Source organism: Cavia porcellus, unplaced genomic scaffold, assembly GCF_034190915.1.
Source record: "Cavia porcellus strain 051 isolate PalLab524CR breed Dunkin Hartley unplaced genomic scaffold, mCavPor4.1 scaffold_2, whole genome shotgun sequence".
NCBI lineage: Eukaryota > Metazoa > Chordata > Mammalia > Rodentia > Caviidae > Cavia > Cavia porcellus.
In genome coordinates, this window is record NW_026947485.1 from 130,724,179 (window position 1) to 130,744,311 (window position 20,133).

General features: G+C 43.2%; 1 protein-coding gene across 1 annotated transcript in view; it reads left to right on the forward strand.

Moving 5' to 3' along the window:
• Window positions 1-787: 787 nt before the first annotated feature.
• Rhobtb3 (Rho related BTB domain containing 3) overlaps window positions 788-20,133 on the forward strand; it is a 67,156-nt gene continuing 47,810 nt past the window's right edge. The window contains exons 1-4 of the mRNA XM_063245381.1: window positions 788-935; window positions 1,049-1,274; window positions 6,285-6,471; window positions 19,412-19,566. Coding sequence (XP_063101451.1) covers window positions 934-935; window positions 1,049-1,274; window positions 6,285-6,471; window positions 19,412-19,566 — 570 coding nt within the window. The 5' untranslated portion in view covers window positions 788-933. The remainder of the gene's footprint in view (window positions 936-1,048; window positions 1,275-6,284; window positions 6,472-19,411; window positions 19,567-20,133) is intronic.

Genomic DNA, 20,133 nt, shown 5'->3' on the forward strand with positions numbered 1-20,133 from the left:
AGACTAGCACAGCTTGCTTTCAAAACGATCACACTAAAAATCCCAGCACTTAAAAAAACCAAAAACTTGCAGGTTTTGATACAATATGCCAAATAGAAATAGTAAATAATTCACCAGCAGCGACATTAGTCAATTAATTGGTTTGTGAACAAAGACCCTTTTCTACAGCAGCTTGAATGTTGCCTTTATTTTTTTTCCTCGAGCTTGATTTTAGCCAACAGCTGGAGCGCATGTTGACAAATGACGACGCGGCAGACGCGGTGGAAACACTTTCGCCCAAGGCCAAGCGGAGGCGGGCGGGGCGGGGGACCCTCGGGCCTCCGGGGCGGCCGGGCTGCAGTCCCCAGCCTCGCCGGCCTGTGTCCCCGCGCGGGGTGAGCTGGCCGGCGCCCCACCCCCGTCTGGCTCGGGTTTCCGCAGCCTCCGAGTTGAACAAACTTGCCGCAGGCGGACTGGGGGCCGCGCGCCCGGCCGGGCGCTGCTGCTCGTTCTCGCCCGCGGCTCTTTGTATCCGGCGGCCGCGCGGGGCTCCCGGGCCTGGGCAGGAGCGCGTGCCCCGCTCGGCCCCGCGTCCCGGGCAGCACGTGTGGGCGGGCGGCCCGGCCCTGCCCAGCCCGGCGCCCCCGCCCCACCGGAGGGAGGAGCGGCGGCTCGGGAGGCGCGGCGGGCCGGGGCCGCAGAGGGAGCTGCCGCGCGCCCGGCACCGGGCGGCCGCGATGTCCCCGCGCGCGCCGTGACGGCGGGCCGCGCGCTCCGCCGGCTCCGGGTCCCGCGCTGCTCGGCCGCGCCGCGGTGGAGGCGCGCCAGGCGGACGGGGACGCGGCCGCGGCCGGGGATGAGCGGACTGCGGGCACCCACGCCGCCCGCGGGCCCCGGGAGGCCGTGAGGAGCCGCTGCTCCCCGAGGCGCCGCCCTGCCCGCGGCGTGGACACCATGTACGTACGCGTGGCGGGTGCCGCGGGCCCCCCGGTGCGCCCGGGCGCGGGCCGCTGTCCCCCGCGGCGGCGCCCTGACCGCGCGCCCTGCCCCGCCCGCTCTGTGCCCGCAGGTCCATTCACATCGTGGCGCTGGGGAACGAGGGGGACGCGTTCCACCAGGACCCGCGGCCGTCGGGGCTCATCCGCACCTACTTGGGGCGAAGCCCCCTGGTCTCCGGGGATGAGAGCAGCTTGTTGCTGAACGCGGCCGGCACGGTGGCGCGGCCGGTGTTCACCGAGTACCAGGCCAGCGCTTTCGGGAACGTCCAGCTCCTGGTCCACGACTGTCCCGTCTGGGTAAGCGGCGGCGGCTGCGCTTTGTTGTCCCCTCGCCTCCCCTTCCCACTTTTGTGAAAGTGGAGTGTGCACATTGCCTAGCTAGAGTTCTTTATTTCTTTATTTGGGGAGGCATTTTGTGGAAATGGTAGGGCCTTTGTTTCAGGCCCGGGGGACAGGGCAGAGAACACTGCCTCTAAGAGGCCCGAGTAAATCCCCAGCTTTTACTCCTAGCTTCGCCGTGAGTTGTCCTTTGGTAGAGGGCTGACAGTTGAACGTGCCAGCCCCAGGGACAGGGTCACCAACTTTCACTATCAGAGAGCAATAGTTTTTCATGCCAGCCCAGTGAGGGACAGGGTAGTATTAGTGTGCTATAAATACAGCCCTGGTATTATAGCACCACACAAGCTCTGGGACCCATCAGAAATAGTATCCCTGGAAACGGTGGGAGGGGCAAGGAGACAGGGACCGAGAATTAATTTCAGATGACTCCTTTGTAGCACATCTGAAGAAGTTTAGTGCTTTCAGTTTTAATAATGCATATGTTTTGACATTAGCCATTTGGGTTTATATAGGCCATTCGTGGTTAATGGTCCATAAATCAGAAATGATACTCATGTTGCTTGGAAATTTTAAAAATCCTTAAGATTTGTGCTAATTGAATAAAATTGTAGTAAAGTAGGTAAATGGATAAAAATTTAAAAGTCCTTAAGATTTGTGCTAGTTGAATGAAATTGTAGTAGATAAATGGATTCTTCAGTATTTGATAAATGATAAAGGAATTTGCTTCTTGAAGCATAAATATTTTCAGTACCCAGTAACATTAAAAATATACTAATAAGTATTATACTAATAAGTATATAATCCTATTTGAAAATGTCTGGTTCTTTACTGGTATTGGAGTTATAGCTATTACAGCGAAAAATTGCATTTTGTAACAAGATACTGTATGAAAAGAAAACGCAAGTTAGCGTTATGTGAGATTTTATGTTTAAATGGTAGTTTAAATACACTAGATCAAGGTGGGTGTGGTGGTGCATGCTTGTAATCCTAGCGGTGTTTCAGGCAGGAACATCACTGCCAGGGCTACAAAGTGAATTCAAGGCCAGTTTGAACTACATAGTGAAAGCCTGTTTCAAAAAAGATTACAAAACAAAACACTGAATAAGGACTATAGAGAACTAGCATACCTTTCTAAAGAAATACATAATCTGGGGCTGGGGATTTAGCTCAGCGGCATAAGTGCCTGCTTTGCAAGTGTGTGGTCGTGAGTTTGATCCCTGGTACCGATAAAAAAAAAAGAATAAATAAATAAAATACATAATCTGAGGGTGGTGGTTCAAACCTGTAATCCCAGCTTTTGGAGGCTGAGACAGGAGGATCACTGAGCCTGGGCTGCACAATGAATTCAAGGCCAGCCTGAACTACATAGCAAGACCCTGTTTCAAGGGTGGGGAGAAGGGGGGAGGAAGAGGAGGAGGAGGAAAGAAGAAAGAAAATAGAATGTTCTTTAAAAAATTCTTATGCCACTTTCCATATTATGGAAAGAAAAAAAAAACACTTGCGCACATCCATTTTCAGTGGGAAAAAAAAGGATAAATTAATGTGCTAAAATAAGCAAAAGCAGGCCCTTTCAGTGTGATGGCTACTATTGAACTCTTAGGACAGACAGTGATGGTGCTGTCTGTAAGAAGCTTCTATGGAGAACTTATTGGCAGGAGCAAATGAAATATTTCTTTTACTTTGGCCCTGTCGTTTTGAAAGATCATGCAATCTAAAGCCTTATTGGTTCTACATACAGTTGATCAAATGGTTAATGAAAGGAGTAAATTAACATGCAGAAAATAATTGGCCAGTTTGTAATGGGTCCTCAAACATAGTAGATTACATTTACAGAGTTCCTCATTCTAAGGTGTTTTTTTTTTTCTTTTCCCCCTGTCTTGGTAGTAAGTAAAGACTACAGAGATACTAGAATTGATTGTTAGCTGTTTTGACGTACTGAGTCAGAATATTAACCATAGCAGAGCAGATAGGGCACAAATTTTGATACCAAAAGGACATGATTTCAGATGTTTGTGTGTCTTTGATAAATCATTTACCTTCTCTTTGTCTTAATTCCCTATGTACAGAGTAATCATAATAATCTGTGCTCCCTAGGGTTGTGCTGAGGAGTAAGTCAGGCAGTAGGGTAAAGTTTTTGAAACATGGTGGCTAGCCTGGAGTGGGTGGGAAGGTTAGCTACTATTATAACACAGTATCATAACCTTAGTGTATAATGTATCACTTATACTAAACAAAGTTTCCTAGCATCATTCAAAAATGTATACCAACCCAGCCATCTGGGCAGCGGTTTTAGCACCTGGTGAGTGCTGTGTTTATAAGCACATAGACAAGTAGAATAAAATTATTTCATTATAGAAATTTAGATTTTTTCTTTAGAAGATGAGTTCATTTCTCCAGATGTGGCTCAAAGCCCTGTGTTGCATAACCCTCTAGAGGAAATCCTGGAACTGATTTACAAGGGGTGGGAGAATTTGATTTCCTTCATAATTCTCTAAGTCAGTGGAGCATTTTTCCCTTTGGCGTAGCTCAGGCAGAAATGTGGTGTTGCTGCCTTGGGGTTGGAATGAGGTTTCGTGTAGATTCTTGACCTCACTGTGACTCCTTGTTGTACATAGGTGACATTTTAAAAATAAATGCCCTTCAAATTGATTAGATGTGGCCTGTTGCTTAGTATCATTCTCTTATCAGCCTCTTTTTAAAATAGTTATATTAATATTTTATTTCACATTTTTAGTTGTTTCTTGTTTATTAAACATAGTTTACAAAAATGCATTGAAGTAATATGTGCATAATTTTATTCTGCAGGGTTTGTTTTGTTTGTGTGGCTTTTTGAAACAGGGTTTTGAAACAGACTGGTCTTGAACTCACTGTGTTGCTCAGGCTGGATTCAATGATCCTCCTGCCTCAGTTTCCCAAGTGTTAGGATTGCAGGCGTGTGCCACCATGCCTGGTTCTTCTGCAGATCAAACTGTAGTTCAAACTGGCCTTGAACTCACTACACTATCTAGCCCAGGCTGCCCTCCACAGTGGCAGTGATCCTTCAGCCTCAGCCTCCAGAGTGCTGAAATTACAGGAGTGTGCCACCACACCCAACTTCTGGTTTGTTTTACAAGTAGAAGTACTTCGTTTTTATGTCCCCAATACTCCATTTTGCCATTCTTTTGTTTTGGGTACCGTGGACCGAACTCATAACCTCGTGCTTGCCAGGCAGGCACCTGTGCTGCTGAGCTGTATCCCCGGCCCAGTACTGTACACTTTAATGATGCCCAAACCTTTTCTGTTTGAGATGGATCTTACTATGTATTTCAAGATGGCTTTAAACTCGTTAGCCTAGGCTGGTTGAGACTTAGTAGCAATCGTCTTGCCTCAGCCTCCTGAGTGCTGGGACTATGGGCATGGACCTCTGACCCATCTCCCAAATACATTTTTTCCCATGACATTTTCCCGGAAACATCTTTTCGCTCATATGCCTCTCCAGTAACTCTAAAATTTGAACTCTTTGGAATGTGTAAAGCTGCTACTTTTGATTTATTCTCTCAGAGTTACATAGCTACTTAGTATTGGTCCTACTTAGTTTTGAATCCCATTTTTCTGACTTATAATTTTTTTGCTACATACTCTGTTGTACTTGAATAGCGTAACAGATAGAGTTGGAACACAATGGGTTTTGTGGTTTGGAAGGCGGAAGCTGGCAGAGGGTCTGTTGGAAGTGTTCGCGAGCTCTTGGGCTGCATTCCTTGTGGTTCTGGGCCGAGTCCTTTGTGTTCCGCTAGGGTCAGTCTTTTCTCTTTAGTGTGGCTAGTCCATTTTGCCATTTTTTGTGTGTTGCTCATCTAAACTTCCTTCAAACCTGCTCAGTCCATTCCACTTACAGTAATGCATTTATTATCTAACAATCCTGCAATTCTCAGAGGGTGCTTGTGAGAGACAGATGGGGTCAGGTGTAGGGGCTGCAAAAGCATTTCTGTTCCCCAAAGGGCATTTCCATGTACATGCCTCGGTGGTGTAGAGTTTTCCATCATAGGGTGAAAGGTGTGTTTCATCAATTTGATCTTGAGTTCTTGACTCAACACTGGTAACTTCTGTTTTAAATTCATATTATAAAGTGCAAACTTTCATAGCCCATCCGAGTTTGGACTGATTAGCATTCTTATTTCCTAAAATACATACCAAAAGGCCATAGGAAAGGGCAAATGATGATTAATAGTTAACTAGACTATGAGAAAAATGCTACTCGTGCGTATTTGGCAACAGAATTTGGATACATAATATTTTTTCACACTAGTATTTGCAGACAAAGTTATGACCCTGGTTCTAAATATAATCATTATAAATGGTAGTACAGAAGTAAAGATTTCAGAACTAGAAAGATCTATCCTGAATTACGTGAGCAAAATACATGAATCACAGTTAGAGACCGTCCCATGCTATCATCTTACACAGCATATATTTTGGACACATAGCTTCCACATTCCCTTTACCACACATACGAATTGGAAAGTATATAGTATATAGTTTGGGGAACACACAGCAATCACAGTGTGTTGCGATTTGAAATACCAGAAAACTCTGCATTGTTTAACTAGGTCACAGAAAATCCTCTGAAGCTTCAATGCTCCTGCTGATACTCTTGCAGCCAGTGCTATGTTGTTATATTTCTGGAATTACGAGTGATTAAAAACAGCATAATTTTTTAAAACAAGTGCCTGTTCTTGAGTAAGGACATTGAAAGAGGTTGCTTATTTTATCAAACTCAAGAATTTTTAAGTACCTTGTTTAGCCAATGCATAGGCTAAATGAATACAAATTAAAAAAAAAAAGTTGGCAGCAAACATTAATTTTATGTAGTTATTTTTATGTAGTGACCTATGGAAAAACAAATTATACCAAAAATTGAAAGATAGCAAAAAATGTGAACGAGTATGCTGTAGTGTATTTCATGATTGATTGCTGTTTGCATTGGTCTAGGACATTTTTGACAGCGATTGGTATACATCTCGAAACCTGATTGGAAGTGCTGACATCATTGTGATCAAGTACAACGTCAATGACAAGCTTTCCTTCCACGAAGTAAAGGATAATTATATTCCAGTGATAAAAAGAGCATTAAATTCAATCCCAGTCATCATTGCTGCAATTGGTACCAGACAAAATGGTAAGCATTGAACTGTCTTTTCATCGTGAGGATCCACATAAGATAATAAGTTTAGGTAGAGCCAAGTTTATTAATGATTAAAGGTTTTGTTTGAAAACCAAAATCACAGGTTCAAATGCCAGCAGTTACCTCTTTATCATTGGATATGATAATACGACAGCAAAAGAAACAGACCACCAACTGCTGTCGTGAATCTGTTGCTGCAGCTGTGTCCTGAATTGTTTTCTGTGGACTTCTGAAAGAAGCTAGTGATCCTGTTCTTTTGATGAACCAAAGATGCTAGGCTGGTGTGGAGCTCTAGAAAGCCCTTCTTGACAGTTCAGAGGTCCTCCCTCCCCCTTTGAAAGGGTGGATTGTCCGTATATAGAAGTGGGCGTGGAAACAGGGCTTTGAGGTAGGTGATGACCTAACACCCTTGACAGCAGCGTCTGAGGAAATTTGGTGGTTCCAGTGGTTGCTGCTCTGTATAGTTGTTAAATTATTCAGGGCCAGCTCAGAATTTGCTAAGGTTTGGTAGTGCTTTACAGAGCTTGGTGGCATTTCCTCAGTAAAGCTGCCTGTGACATTTCTATTCATTAACTTTTAACTTTTTTTTTGCTGTTTAGCAAAGTAAAGGACCTGAAGCTCATTAATTCTGGAGTATAGCTTAGTGCATCTATTGCTGTGCACACATCCCTTGCAGTGCTCCTGGAGACTCCCTCAGGCCTCTTTCCCAGATAATTACCCCTGTCCTCAGAGGGAACTGCTCTTCCCACTTCTAACAATAGAGATCAGTTTTACCTATTTTGAACTTTATACATTATGGAATTATGTAGTACTGCATGTAGTGCTTATCTGGAGTTTGCTCTTTTTATTGCTTTAATTTCTTTTGTGTGAATATGCTGTAATTTGCGTATTCATTCCCCTTGGTGATACTAAGGTCGTGCCTAAGAGTAGAATTGCTGGTCAAAGGCTTGGTGCGTGTTTAGCACTGGGAGATGCAAATAAAGCAGGCTTGACCCGCAGTTGACCCACATCCTCTCCACTTCCCTGTCTTTTCTCTTCTTTCGCCTCCCCTTCCCATCCTTCTGCTTTTTTTTTTTCTGATCATGGTTCTTGAAAGAGTTAACCTTACTTCCTGAGTCCATTTCCTATTCCTTTTTCTAGCCTACTATAGTCTCACTTTGAATTTCACATTCACACCAAGTTCTCATGCAGGGTTGCCAGTTATATCCTTAATTTAATACACTTTATATATAAACAAATTTATATAGAACCAATTTAATACGTTTCAGTTACAGTTGTCTCCTTGAAATTTTTCAGACAGACCTCTCCCTCTAACTTAATCATGTTACTCTTTCTTTCCCCATTCTTCCCATTCTCCCCCACCCCAACATGGAGCACTGAGCAGGATGAAGTTGTTGCCTAGGAGTCCATCCTGTGGTTCTCCCTCTTGCTCTTTACCCAGAGCATGAAGCTGCTCTTCACTCCTCTGTGAGCACACAGTGACGCCCAGGCTCTGTCCTGACCTGAATCTCCATCCGTACAGTTCCGCCCCCCCCCCCCCCCCATTCCCTGCTTCCAGGGATAATGTGAAGCTCTGCCTGTGACCGAGCTAGAATTGCGCCAGCCTCCCCTTTTTCTCCCACCCTAGACGTCTAGTTGATTGAGAAGGCTGCCAGATTTTAGGTTTTAAATAAATCTCAAACTCCATGATATTTTGGGGCTGTGTAGTTTTTGAGCGCTTTGTGATTGGTATTCTCTGAGAGAGAAGAGGGCGGTAATCAGTTTTTCTCCTGGTATGTTTCTTCACTCTTCGCGTCTTTCTGGCCTGAGATGCTGGCTTGTGTTGTGTTCATATTTCAACTCAGGCTTCTAGTGTCAGCTGCCAAGTAAGCGTGTACTGTAGGTTGCAGAGATGTCCCTGAAAGTCACTGCTGTACTAGGAAAACACTTCCTTGCACAAGGAAGTGACTGCACACCTCTTCTAAAACCTGAAGTTACAAAACCTAAAGTTAAGTTTCCCCTTTTAGAAGAATTCCTCAAATAACCATGGTTATTGGAGAGCTGCCTGGTATGAGATAAATTTAATTAAATTGGAAAGAGACAGTGGTCTCAATCGAGTACAGTTCCATCACAGATTTGGCAAATCTCATGACCATATGAACGAATATTGTTCATTTTCCTCCCAGGGCTTTGGAAATGAACCAGGAGAAAAGGAAGGGCTTCAGCTTCGTTAGTTTCAGGATAAATTGCTCTCCGGCCTCCTATTCTGAGTTTTCCCCTTTCTGAAATAAATTCCTCAGAATAATCATGCTAGAATAAAGATTAGATTGTGACATCCACTGCTTGGAATGCTTTAGGAACTTCCTACTTCACTCAGTGTTAATTTGCAAAATATGAAACCTAAGAAGGTTCTAAAGAACAAGACATTGAACCCCAAAATTTATAATCCTAGGGGAAAGGGGTCTTTAGACAGGAAAAAATATAAAATAAGGGCCTTATCAGGTTTTCTAGTCAAATTCTGACTAGAAAGAGTTAAAAATTTACTAGAGGAAGCAATTAATAAGATATCAGGGGAATCAGCAGGCAGAGCACAAGGGAAACCATATGCTCCAAACCTGGGCCCCGCTCCAGTAAAACGCAGAGGAGGCAAGAGGTGGCCACTTAAAGAAGACTCTTCTCTATGGTATAAAAAGATATATCAATACCAATGCATATACATACATATATATATATATGGCCCTGTAGGGCCAGTCTGTTACTGCCCTGGGTAAATCACTAACTCAGCCTGGTACATAAGGCTCCTCCTAACCTCCACCAATAAATTCCAGGGACAAGGCCCTGACAAGGACAAGTGGGCCAATTTAGGAAAGTGCACATAGATGTGGTGTGTGAACCATGTGAAGCTAAGTTGTAAATTATGGGATTTCTTCTCCCCTAATTACTTTAGCGTGCGTCATTTAAGAAAAAGGTCACTGTCTTATCACCCATAATGAATTGTCATGGAAATTTAGCATACTGTTATGCATTATATGGTTCAGAATATAACCCATATTTCCATTATCCTAATTGTTTCAATAATGTGTTTTATGGCTGTGGTTATACATTGGATTTATTTGTCATGTCTCAATAGTGTCCATTAATCTAGAGTGGTTCCCCAGTATGTTTTAGTTTTTTGCATTGTTTCCATTTTTGTGGCAGTGTCTTTCATGACCCTGGTAATTTTTAAAGAATGGGGCCTGTTATTTTGCTTATTTTCTTCATTAGTGATAAATGGACTCATAAGGTAATGCAGTGATTTTTATATTATTCCTTCTACACTTACCAGTTGGTATTCTTTTCTGTAAATAGAGTTTTCCCTTCTTTCTACTCCCACTCTCTTCCTTTAGAATCACTGTGGTTCATGAATTTGTTTTTCAGCTCAACATTTTATAATTCATTCTTCTGATTATGCCCATTGGCCTTGAGGGAGCTTTTTTCAGGGTAGCTCCAAGCAGTTCTTAAGTTCTTATTTTCCTATGTAAGATGTTCAGGGCTCACCTTGTCTTCTGCCATCCTGACCCCGCAACTGCCTCTTTCTCAGGGAGCCCTGGTTCTTTTTAGTGTGCGATAATATCCAGGAACCAATATCCGGACTCTAAAGTACTCATTGCTTCCAGATTCTTTTCATTGGAAAGAGCCAGGGATTATGTACAAGTACAGCAAATGTTTAAATTAAAAACAAAAACAAAAAACAGCTCTTGTGCATGCCCATAATCTCAGACCTCAGGAGGCTGATGCAGGAGAAGTGCCATGAGTTGAAGGGCAGCCTGGGTTTTGTAGTGAGTTCAAAGTCAATCTGAACTGCAGAAAAACACCCTATCCCAAAAACAAACAAACAAACCAAAAAACAAAACAAAACAAAGAAAAAAACCCTGCAAAATTAAAATTTAAAAACTTCACTGTACAGTGAAAGACACATTACTATGCAGTCCTTTTTCAGTCCTTTTGTAAAAATTCTAGAAAGTCCTCTTTCATGAGTGTCTTATAAGGTATGATCAAAACTTGGAATGCTGCTGCCTACTACCATCAATGAAAAGGTATAAAAATATTATAGCATGTCCTCATTCGTCATACTTACAGGTCTGGCACCCTGTAACTTACGGCTCCTCCCTCAAGTCAAAATGACCTTGAAAGGTAAATGTTTTGAGTTGCTTCAGGACATCAGGGCAGCCGTGACATTATACAAGGGCTTGAGGAGGTGCTTCAGAAGAGGCAAGAGGAGTGGAGTAAGTGTGTGTGAAGTGCAGGGGAGTATTTTGAGGGAATTAATGTCAGTGTGTCATTTACTGTAATAAATTTTTACTTTGTGTATTAATTAATTTTGAGACAGGGTATTGCTTTGATTACAAGGTCTTTTTTTTTTTATTGGTACAGTGGATCGAACTCACGACTGTGTGCTTGCAAGGCAGTTGCTTACGCCGCTGATCTAAATCCCCAGCCAGGGTGTTGCTTTGAAATTCAGGCTGGCCTTGAACTCACTACGTAGTCCTTGCTGGCCTCAATTCATGGCAGTCCTCCTGTCTCAGCCTCTAGCATACTGGGATTATAGGAGTGTACCACCACGCCTGGCTTATAATGACTTTTAAAAATTAAACGTTCACTGTATATTTTGATTCCCCCTTGTATATTTTTAAGTCATGGGTTTCCATTGACACTCTTATTCCAATCCAGTACTTGGATTCTCACTTCAATAATTTTTACAGTGAAATCCTTATGTGAAATATAAGATCCTTCATGGTCTAGCTTCCAGCTACTTCTAGAAATGTGTAGGGCACAATCCCATGTCTGCCGGTCCCACTGAACCACTTGAAGAACTCGGTGCTTTTCTCTGGGGCCTGGGAAAGCCTCAACTTTTCTGACTTTTTAATAATTGTCATCTGTCTGGTTTTAAATTGTGCTTTATCCCTGTTAGGCTAGTTTTGTTACTTCTGCCTGTCCTCTGATTCTTTTATCTTGTCACTTTCATGTTTTTATTCCTTTGTGTTGCATTTGTCCTTGGCCTTTTTTTCTCCCCCAGCTCATGCATTCTTTTTCCTGGATCGGTTCTGTTGTTCTGCTTGATTAAAATTTTTACTCTGACAGTTTTTTATTCATATTTAGTGACTCTAACTGGATCCTTCCTAATTTCTTGTTCCTGTCTTACGGATGCAATTCTTTCTTGTGTTTTGAGACAGAGTCTTGCTATGCAGTTCATGCTGACCTTGAGCTCACTGTGTAGCCCAGGCTGAAGGATGCAGTTCATCGGAGTGTTAAGTCTGGTTGGGTGGGCATCGAAGTCCTTCCATGGATGAGATTTTGCTTTATAGTATAAATGTTTTTTGCTGTTTCTTAACTTGCCTGCCTTTGTAGTTTCCTTTCCCTATGGAGCAATGCCTTCCTCTTCCTGACTGCTGTCGTGGGATTGGGGTGGAAGACACAGGACCGAGGGACCTATTGCCCTCTCCTTGTACCCCAGCTAATCACCAGTCAGTCCTTTTGGGGCCTCCGCAAACTCTTGCTCCCTCTTTGTTGAGCGGTGAGTGTTTTTGTTGTTGCTGTCATGTGTGAGGTGCCACCAGTGCCCTGGCATTACAGACCACTCTAGTCCTGTCCTGTCTGCCTTCACTCTGTCAGGCCCTGCTACTTTCTGTGACTTTTTTTTTTTTTTAGTATTGCTCTAGATTTAATCCTCCTTTCTTTGTTTTGCCTCCCTCTATCCCTGTCTTCCTTCCTTCTTTCCTGTTCCCAGCCTCATTATTTAATCATTTCTGTGGTTTGGCAGGGAGAGGAGATGACAGTGCTGTTGTTGTTTTTTTTAGGTGGTGAAGTGGGGAGTGCTGGGTGTTGAACCCGGGGTCTTTGCACTGAGCTCCATTTACAGCTTTGGTTTTTTTTACTCTCTCTATGGGCTTCAGTTCTCACTTTAGTTTCTTCCTGGGTCTAGAGCACCCACTTCCTTCCTTCTTGTCTTCCTCATGATGCTGTATTCCAGCCCCCCCTACTGTTTCTCTCAGAGAGGCTGTTTTCTCGCCGCTGACTGTTCTGCCATCTTCCGGGAAGTCTCCTGTTTACAGCTTTGCTTCTCTTTTTCTCTCCTCAGTTCTGAAATACTATCTTACTGTCACTAAGTTGCTGGTATTGCAAGTGTGCACCACCACACCAACCTCAGCTTGCCATCGTGAAACTGGAAATGAAAATGTTTCACCTATGTCATGTCCTATAACTAGGTGTCCTTTACACAGCCCCTGTCATATCTGCTTAGTAAATTCATAATTATCCTTTAAATCACTACCTTCTCTATGAAGCCTTTTGTAATTTACCAAGGTAGAGTTTCTTGTGCTGCTCCTATAGTGTGATGGTTAGCCTTAGTTGTGTCAACCTGATTGTTTGAAGAAATACTTGGGGTGAATAAAGTACATTTCTGAGAATGTCTATGTGGATTATGGAGATGAGACTTGGGTATCATGTGTGAATCCTGGCTCCTTTCTCTGTGACGCTTCTCTCCTACTCTGCTTCGTGACCACCATGAACTAAGAAGCTTTGCCATTTTGCCGTGGTCTATCCATGGAACCACAGACCATGGACTGAATCCCCTGAAACTGTGATCTAAATTAAGTCTCCCTTCCTAGTGACTATTGGGTATTATATCTCAGCAGTGACAAAGCTAATACAGAAAACTGATACCAAAAGTGGAGACTTTGCTGTGGCTGTTCCTGTGTTGTTCAGAAGCATTTGGAACTGGTTTGCAGAAGTGTAGGAAACCACTACAGAAATACCTAACAAGAACGTGTGAATGGAGATTAAAGAGAAGACACAGATAATTTTGAGAGAGGATTGGCAAGAAGGGCTCTTGTCTCCAGTGGACGAAAAGCTCTGAGTATTTGGTTCACCTCCTTTTATTTATTTAGACATGGGAACAAGTAATTAGAGTAATAAAGGCTCATCTGTCTCTTGTGACCTGTAGTATATGCCAGATAAACAGCCAGATCTCAGCTGTGTTGACTCTTCCCTGGGTCTTGCAGTGTGCCAGCATGCCTGAGTGTTGCCAAAGGAGTGCAGTTTGCCATTTCTCACCTTTGTACTCACAATGAAGGTCAATTAGGCCTTGATCTTCATTATCTAGTCTCCTACACAGGAGTTTGGAAAGGTTTGGGGATCTGAGCTAGAGCAGTCTTGGAATGTTGTAAGCAGAGCCTGTTGGGTGATTTTGGTTGGAATGCAGTAGGCTAGAATGCTGATAGGAATGCAGCAGCAAAGGCCAGGCTCAGGAAGTTTCACTTGGGAATGAGAACTGCATTGGCAGTTGGACTAGAGGTCATGTGTGTTAAGCTCTGGTTGAAAGTTTGTCAGCATCTTGCCTGTGTCCTAAGACCTTATAGGAGCGTAAGGGCAGTGGACTCATCTAGTGGGTAAAATTTCAAAGCAGCCCAACATTCAGGCTGTGTTGTGTGCACTGCTGCCTGCTTTTAGGTTTAGACTGAGAATTAGGGCAAAAAACAAACAGAACACAAAAGTTTGGAAAGAATGTATTTTGACCCAAAACAAAAACAAACCATATTGGAAAGTCAAGGCCCAAGGAGATGTGGTCCCTGAAGGGATAAGTGCCGTTCAAAAGAAACCAGGTGTTTTGTACAAGAAGTGAAGCACCTTGTGAGCGTGTCAGAAATCAGTAAGAACCCAACACATCACAGGTTTAAGGGTGCAAAAGTATAAACCTTTCGTTTGATATGAGAGGCCCTATGTTCCCTGCTTGAGAAGGGCCTCCCATGGAATTGTTTCCCTGGGATTCTTTTCATTGTACTCAGTCATCCAGGCACTCAGAGGCTGCTACAACCATGATGCAGGGGTCCCAACCACTACTCAAGCTGGTAACAGATCTTGTTCATATGATGCTGGTTTTACCGCATGCAAAATGCAAGAGTTATTGTGCCAAGGAGGCTTTTGTTCAGATTTCAAAGAAAAAGCTGGAGGCCTGGCAAGGAGCAGTGCATGAGGCTGTGGGAATGAAGCTGAAGGTGCAGTGGAGGACTTGGCTCCTGTCAGAGATGCCAGGAATGTGGGACATTTACTGAGGGAAACTGTAGCCTAAGAGTGGAGCTAGCTCAAAAGAGAGGCTCTGTGGCTACAACCTCCAAGTTCATAGAGATGAGGCTTCCCAACCCTCTGGAACTCAAACTTCACTGCTGTGTGTCCTAGATTTTAGACATGGAGCTACAAAATGTAATGTTTGACTGCCTAGGTTTCCTTCTTGCATTGGTTCTATTTTACCTCCTTATTCCACTCTTGAAATGGGACTATTTGCCCTGTGTCATGTATTTTGTAACTTAATTTTGATTCTTACAGGGGTTCACAGATACAAGTTCATCTTGAGTACCAGAGGAGACTTTGATTTATACATTTTAGCAATGTTAGGGCTGTTGACGTTTTGGGAAGGGATTGTTGCACTTTTATTGTATGCAGGATTGCTGATTTAGAATTATGAGCTTGCTATTATTGTCTTTGTTTGGAGATTAAGTATAGTTTTAAGGAGAAGTGTCTGGCAATCAAATTAACAGGGAATGGGATGCAGTGGTTGGCTTTGTGTCAACTTGATTTCTTGAGAAATGCCCAGGGGATTAGGAGAACACTGTTGGTATGTCTGGGGGTCATGGAGTAGGACCTGGGGTACTGTACGGGATTGCTGGCATCTTCCTCTTTGGTATTGCTCCCCACCTTTGCTTCCTAGCCCCCTTGAACTAAGTGGCTTTGCTCTGCCATGACCTTCCACCATGCTATTTCTGCCTTGAACCTCCAACCATGTACTGAATTCCCAGAAACCATGAGCTAAATTAAAGCTTTTTTTTCTTTACATAGTGAGTATTGTTTATTGTGTCCCAGTAATGGGAAATCTGACCGATACTCGTGTTAACTTTGTGTACGTTTAGTTTAGTGCTTATTATATTATGTTGAAATCATGATTATCTTGGCTTGGTTTACTATGCGCATCTTTTATGTTTCTGTGTATCTCTAGTGCTCAATGTGTGGTAGATATTCAATAGACATTTGTTCAATAAGTGAATGAATGATTTTATGACTAATGTAGGTGAAAAAATCTGCTTTACTAGGAAGATGAAATTGATTTTCTATATTTGATATGATTACAAAGTAATTACGGAGTTAAATCTGGCTGTTCAACTGAAGAATGCTTATTGCCAGCCTTCCTCCCATCCCTTGTAATACATAAAACTATTCTGGGTGCTCTCCTGCTAATTCTTTGGAACTCTTTTTAGAACTTGTTCAGCAAATATAATCATTCTCATCTCTTTTGTTTGTTACATATTTTTGACAAGTTTGACTTTTCATTACACGTGGCTCTGAATACACTTTGGCTTTTACTAAATGTTAAGTTTATCTTTAAAAGAGATTTTTTTTCTTCCCCAGAATGTATCTAGAAGCTATTCATAGCCTTAAGTTCCTAAAAATGGGCATTGGTTTTTCTTCTTTTTTTTTTTTTGAGACAGAATCTCACTATGCAGTTCAACCTGGCCTTGTACTCATAGCAATCCACCTGCCTCAGCCTCCCAAGTGCAGGGATTATAGGCATTGCTAACATGCCCAGCTATAGGAGTGGTTTAAAAGACAACCACAAAGTAGCTAATAGGGGCCAAAGATTTAGCTCAGTGGCACAAGCACTTGACTGGCAAGCATGAGGTTGTGAGTTCAATCCCTGGTACAAACAAAACAAAACTAAACTAATAACTAGAAACAAAGGCCTGTTGAAGAAGGTTTTTAAAAATAGTATTTAAGGGCTGCAGGTATAGTTTAGTGATTAACTGTTTGCTTAGTACGTGTGAGGCCCTGGGTTTAATCCCCAGAATTATCAAAAAGATTTCATTTAAAAAAATACAGATAAAAGATGGGTAGGCAAGTGACAAATAAGTAGCCGAATATGGTGAGCAGGCATTGTTCATTTTGGTGAGTGAACCAAAAGAAGTATCTCGGTGACACAGGGGTGGTGGAGGGACCAGATATAGGCAGGGTTTTGTGTTGGAAAGATGTTTATAGTACACAATGGAGAACCCACTCACCTGACTTAAACCTAAAATTAGTTGTATTTCCCCCTCCATTTGTGACATTATTTTATAGTGTGTTCATTTCATTTTTCGTTTGAAACTCTACTGATTTTTATCCAGAAATACAGTTTAACCAGATGATCTGTGCGCCCACCGCATTCCGTGAACATAAGGAGACCTTTGTAGGAAAGAGAAGGCCTCTGTTTTCAGAAAAGCAGTGACATCGTTTATGAAGGCTTTGTAAAGAATGCAAAATGGTAATGTGTTATTTGTTAAGGGAGATTAAATTCTTGATGAAAACCTCGCTCCAAACATGAAATGATTTTGGAAAAAGTACAGTTTATGGCATAATGAAAGAACCACTCTTGAGGTTTAAAATGAATGCATTTTTGGAACCGTTAATTCTTTATCCAGGCTAAATTTTATTCTGTTTTTCTCCCAGTATTGAGGCTTGAGCCCACAGAATATTAAGCTACATCTTCAGCAAGCCCTGCACCCTTTTTAAGAAAGTGTTTGTGAGACCAAGCCTTGCTAAGTGCCCAGACTGGTCTAGAACTTGAGATTTTCCTTAGCCTTTCAAGTAGCGGGGACGTAAGGCCCTTGTACCTCCATGCCTTGATTATCCAGTCTTCCAGTGTCATTGCATTTTATCAGGTGGAGCAGGTGACAGTTGGTTGTTTCCTTACATCTAACTCACAAGGAGACATGGACAAGTTGCATAACCCCTCAGAGCCTCTGTTTTCTCTAAAGTGAGGCTGGACATTTATCAGTTTTGAGTTTAAAAATACTTTTTTGATGATGGTAAAATTAAGTCACATGGGTCGCTGTGTGGACACATGTGGACACCTACTATGTGCCGATATACACAGCATGTAGTACACTGAATATCCTTAGCATATGCTGCCTCTGTGGACACACATGGTGTAACCAAAAAAATCCCATAAATGTTAACTTTTCAGAAAAATTATTATTATTAAAAGGTACATGGTCACTAATCTCCCTTCACTCACCACACATCATTCTCGCCATTTTTGAAGCAGTGACATATGTCTAGCTGCGCTGTCGTGGCTGCCTTGGTTTCCTCTGCTGATTGAAAATGTTGCCCATTCATGGTCATTTGTCTTTGGGGAAGAGCCAGAAGTCACCCAGTGCCCTGTCCAGGGAATGAAGTGGATGAGAATACCCTGTGTGGTTTCGTGAGCCTGCTTTCTCCTGGGTGGCACTCAGCAGCAGCCTTAACCAAGTTTTCGATCACACCTTCTACGAGGGACTCATGGCAAAGCACTTCCAGAGCTGCTTCAGAAAGTGGCAGGAAGTGTGTGTGGAGTGAGGGCAGGGATTTCGAGGGGGATTAACAGTCATGTGTCTTTTACTGTAATATATTTTAAAAGTCTGCACATTCACCGTATATCTTGATCACCCCTTGTATGTATTCCACCCGTGTCAGGCCGTGGCCAGGAAGTTGGCTGTGCATCAAACGCCCTCTCAGGGCCATCATCCCCACTGCCTCAGCCCAGGCTGGTTGGGAGTGAGTCCAGCCGGGCCCTTTGCCAGCTGCTATTCTCAGCTGATGGAACTGCCTTGCCCACGGGTGGGCTGCTCGTGGATGTGGCCCTCAGCTAGTTTCTGGGCGAGTTAGGAATAGCATGCAAAGGCCAGCTGCCTTTCACTGATAGAGGAGCGGGTCTTGGCTGGCCCATGGCGCCCTGCGGGGTCAGCCATCGTCTCGGGTACAGCTGCACGGCAGTTTAGCTTTTCCCTCCACCCAGACCGCATCCCTCAGGCCTGAGAAGAGTCATCCCCAGGTCAGCCCTCCTACTTGCCAGTCCCTGAGGTGGGCGATTCCAGGAAGCCAGCCTGCAGCCGAGAACATTTCTAGAAGTGACTTTCCTGTCCTTTGAATCGGCTGCCTTTTGAACGGTGACACAACCAATGTGGTCATGAAAAACAAAAACTAAAACGAAACCAAGTGAGCTGATGAATTCGAGTTGAACATGTATTTTTAGCCTTAGTAAGAACTGTTCTTATGGATGGGCTGTCCACACCTTTGCAGCCATACATGTGTGATGCAATCTCAAAGCCTGAGGCAGTTTATTTTTGAGTAAATACTTCTTTTTCCTTCAGGTTTTAATGTTTTAATCTTGGATAAAAAGTGATTGCATTTGGCCTCTGAAGTTGAATGCTTCAGAGTCAGATGATTAGTAAGAATGTATTCCGTATGAAATTAACCAAGAGAGTGGCAGGTTGCAGCCTGGAGATGAGGTCCAGCTGAGGAGTCTGAGATTGATTCAAACTTGGTGAATATATTTATACTTATTACTTTCCAAAAATCCAGCCCTCTGCTTTTCATGGTTTCTATGGGCCATATAGTTACTAAATTTAAGTTCTTTTCCACCAGCCGAGACATGATAGTCAGGATGTCAAGGCTGTGTAAAAAGCAGCATGTCTAACATTACTGGCAGGTTAGTCTAACTGCTATACCAGGTTAGTAGCACTCATGCAACTATTATTAAATTCTTTTCTCTCTTTCTCTCCCTCTCTCTTTTTTCTTTGAGACAGCATTTCACTGTGTCATTCAGAGTGTCTTGAACTCATTGTGCAGTCCAGGCTGGCCTCAAGCTCAGCGACCCTCTTGCCTCAGTCTCCCGAGTGCTGGGATTACAGCATGCAACACCAACACCCAGTTTAAATTCTTCTGTTTTGTGAAATACTGTTTCTTTTCCTTGCAGTGAATACTTGCTGTGTAGGGACTTTTCTGTTATTGACACTCTAGTCACACAGTGGCTTTAGTTTGATCACTTAATTTGCCATTCACTGATCCTATTTTCTGTGCATTTTTTTGGTGTAATTTCAAGCTTCTATTCTTTTCCAATTCATTCTCTCAGATGAATTACCCTGTACCTGCCCTCTGTGTACCTCCGACCGAGGGAGCTGTGTCAGTACAACAGAAGGCATCCAGCTGGCTAAAGAACTAGGAGCGACTTACCTTGAACTACACAGCCTGGATGACTTCTACATAGGAAAGTACTTCGGGGGTGTGGTGAGTAGAAATGCCTGTTGTGGATGAAGTCGTTTGCCCGGTAGCTCTTCAGCTGCTCTCTAGAATATCAATTAGAGCTTTAGTTTTAAAAGGACGGTTAGTCTCAACTAGACCACTGGTGGCGAGCCCATTGTGCGTGTGCTGAGCCGGCTGTTCATCATCATTGAAAGCCCTAAAATGTTTACCATCATTGACCTAGAGAAATGAAATGAAAATAAGCAGCAAAGATTTTACCAGAGTAAAATGACTCGTTATCTCCCCAAATGAAAGAGTCCATCAACTATTTGAAAGTAATGATTTTTTCCTTCTCTGTCCATGCTTTGACAAAATTTCACATCCTAACCTCCTTGGGGTTCAGACATTCTCAGCGGGGCCACTGACACAGTGTTGTGTTGGATATGTGGGGCGAGGGTAGGCTTGCGCAGTTATAAGGCACTGACTGCATCTCACAGACACTGGAGGCTCACATAGCTCCCAATCTGTAGTACTCGGTCTTGCAGGTCTGTGGAGAAGGACCTGGGAGTTGGATCAGGTAAGATTTTACTCACTTAGAGCTCCAGTCATGAC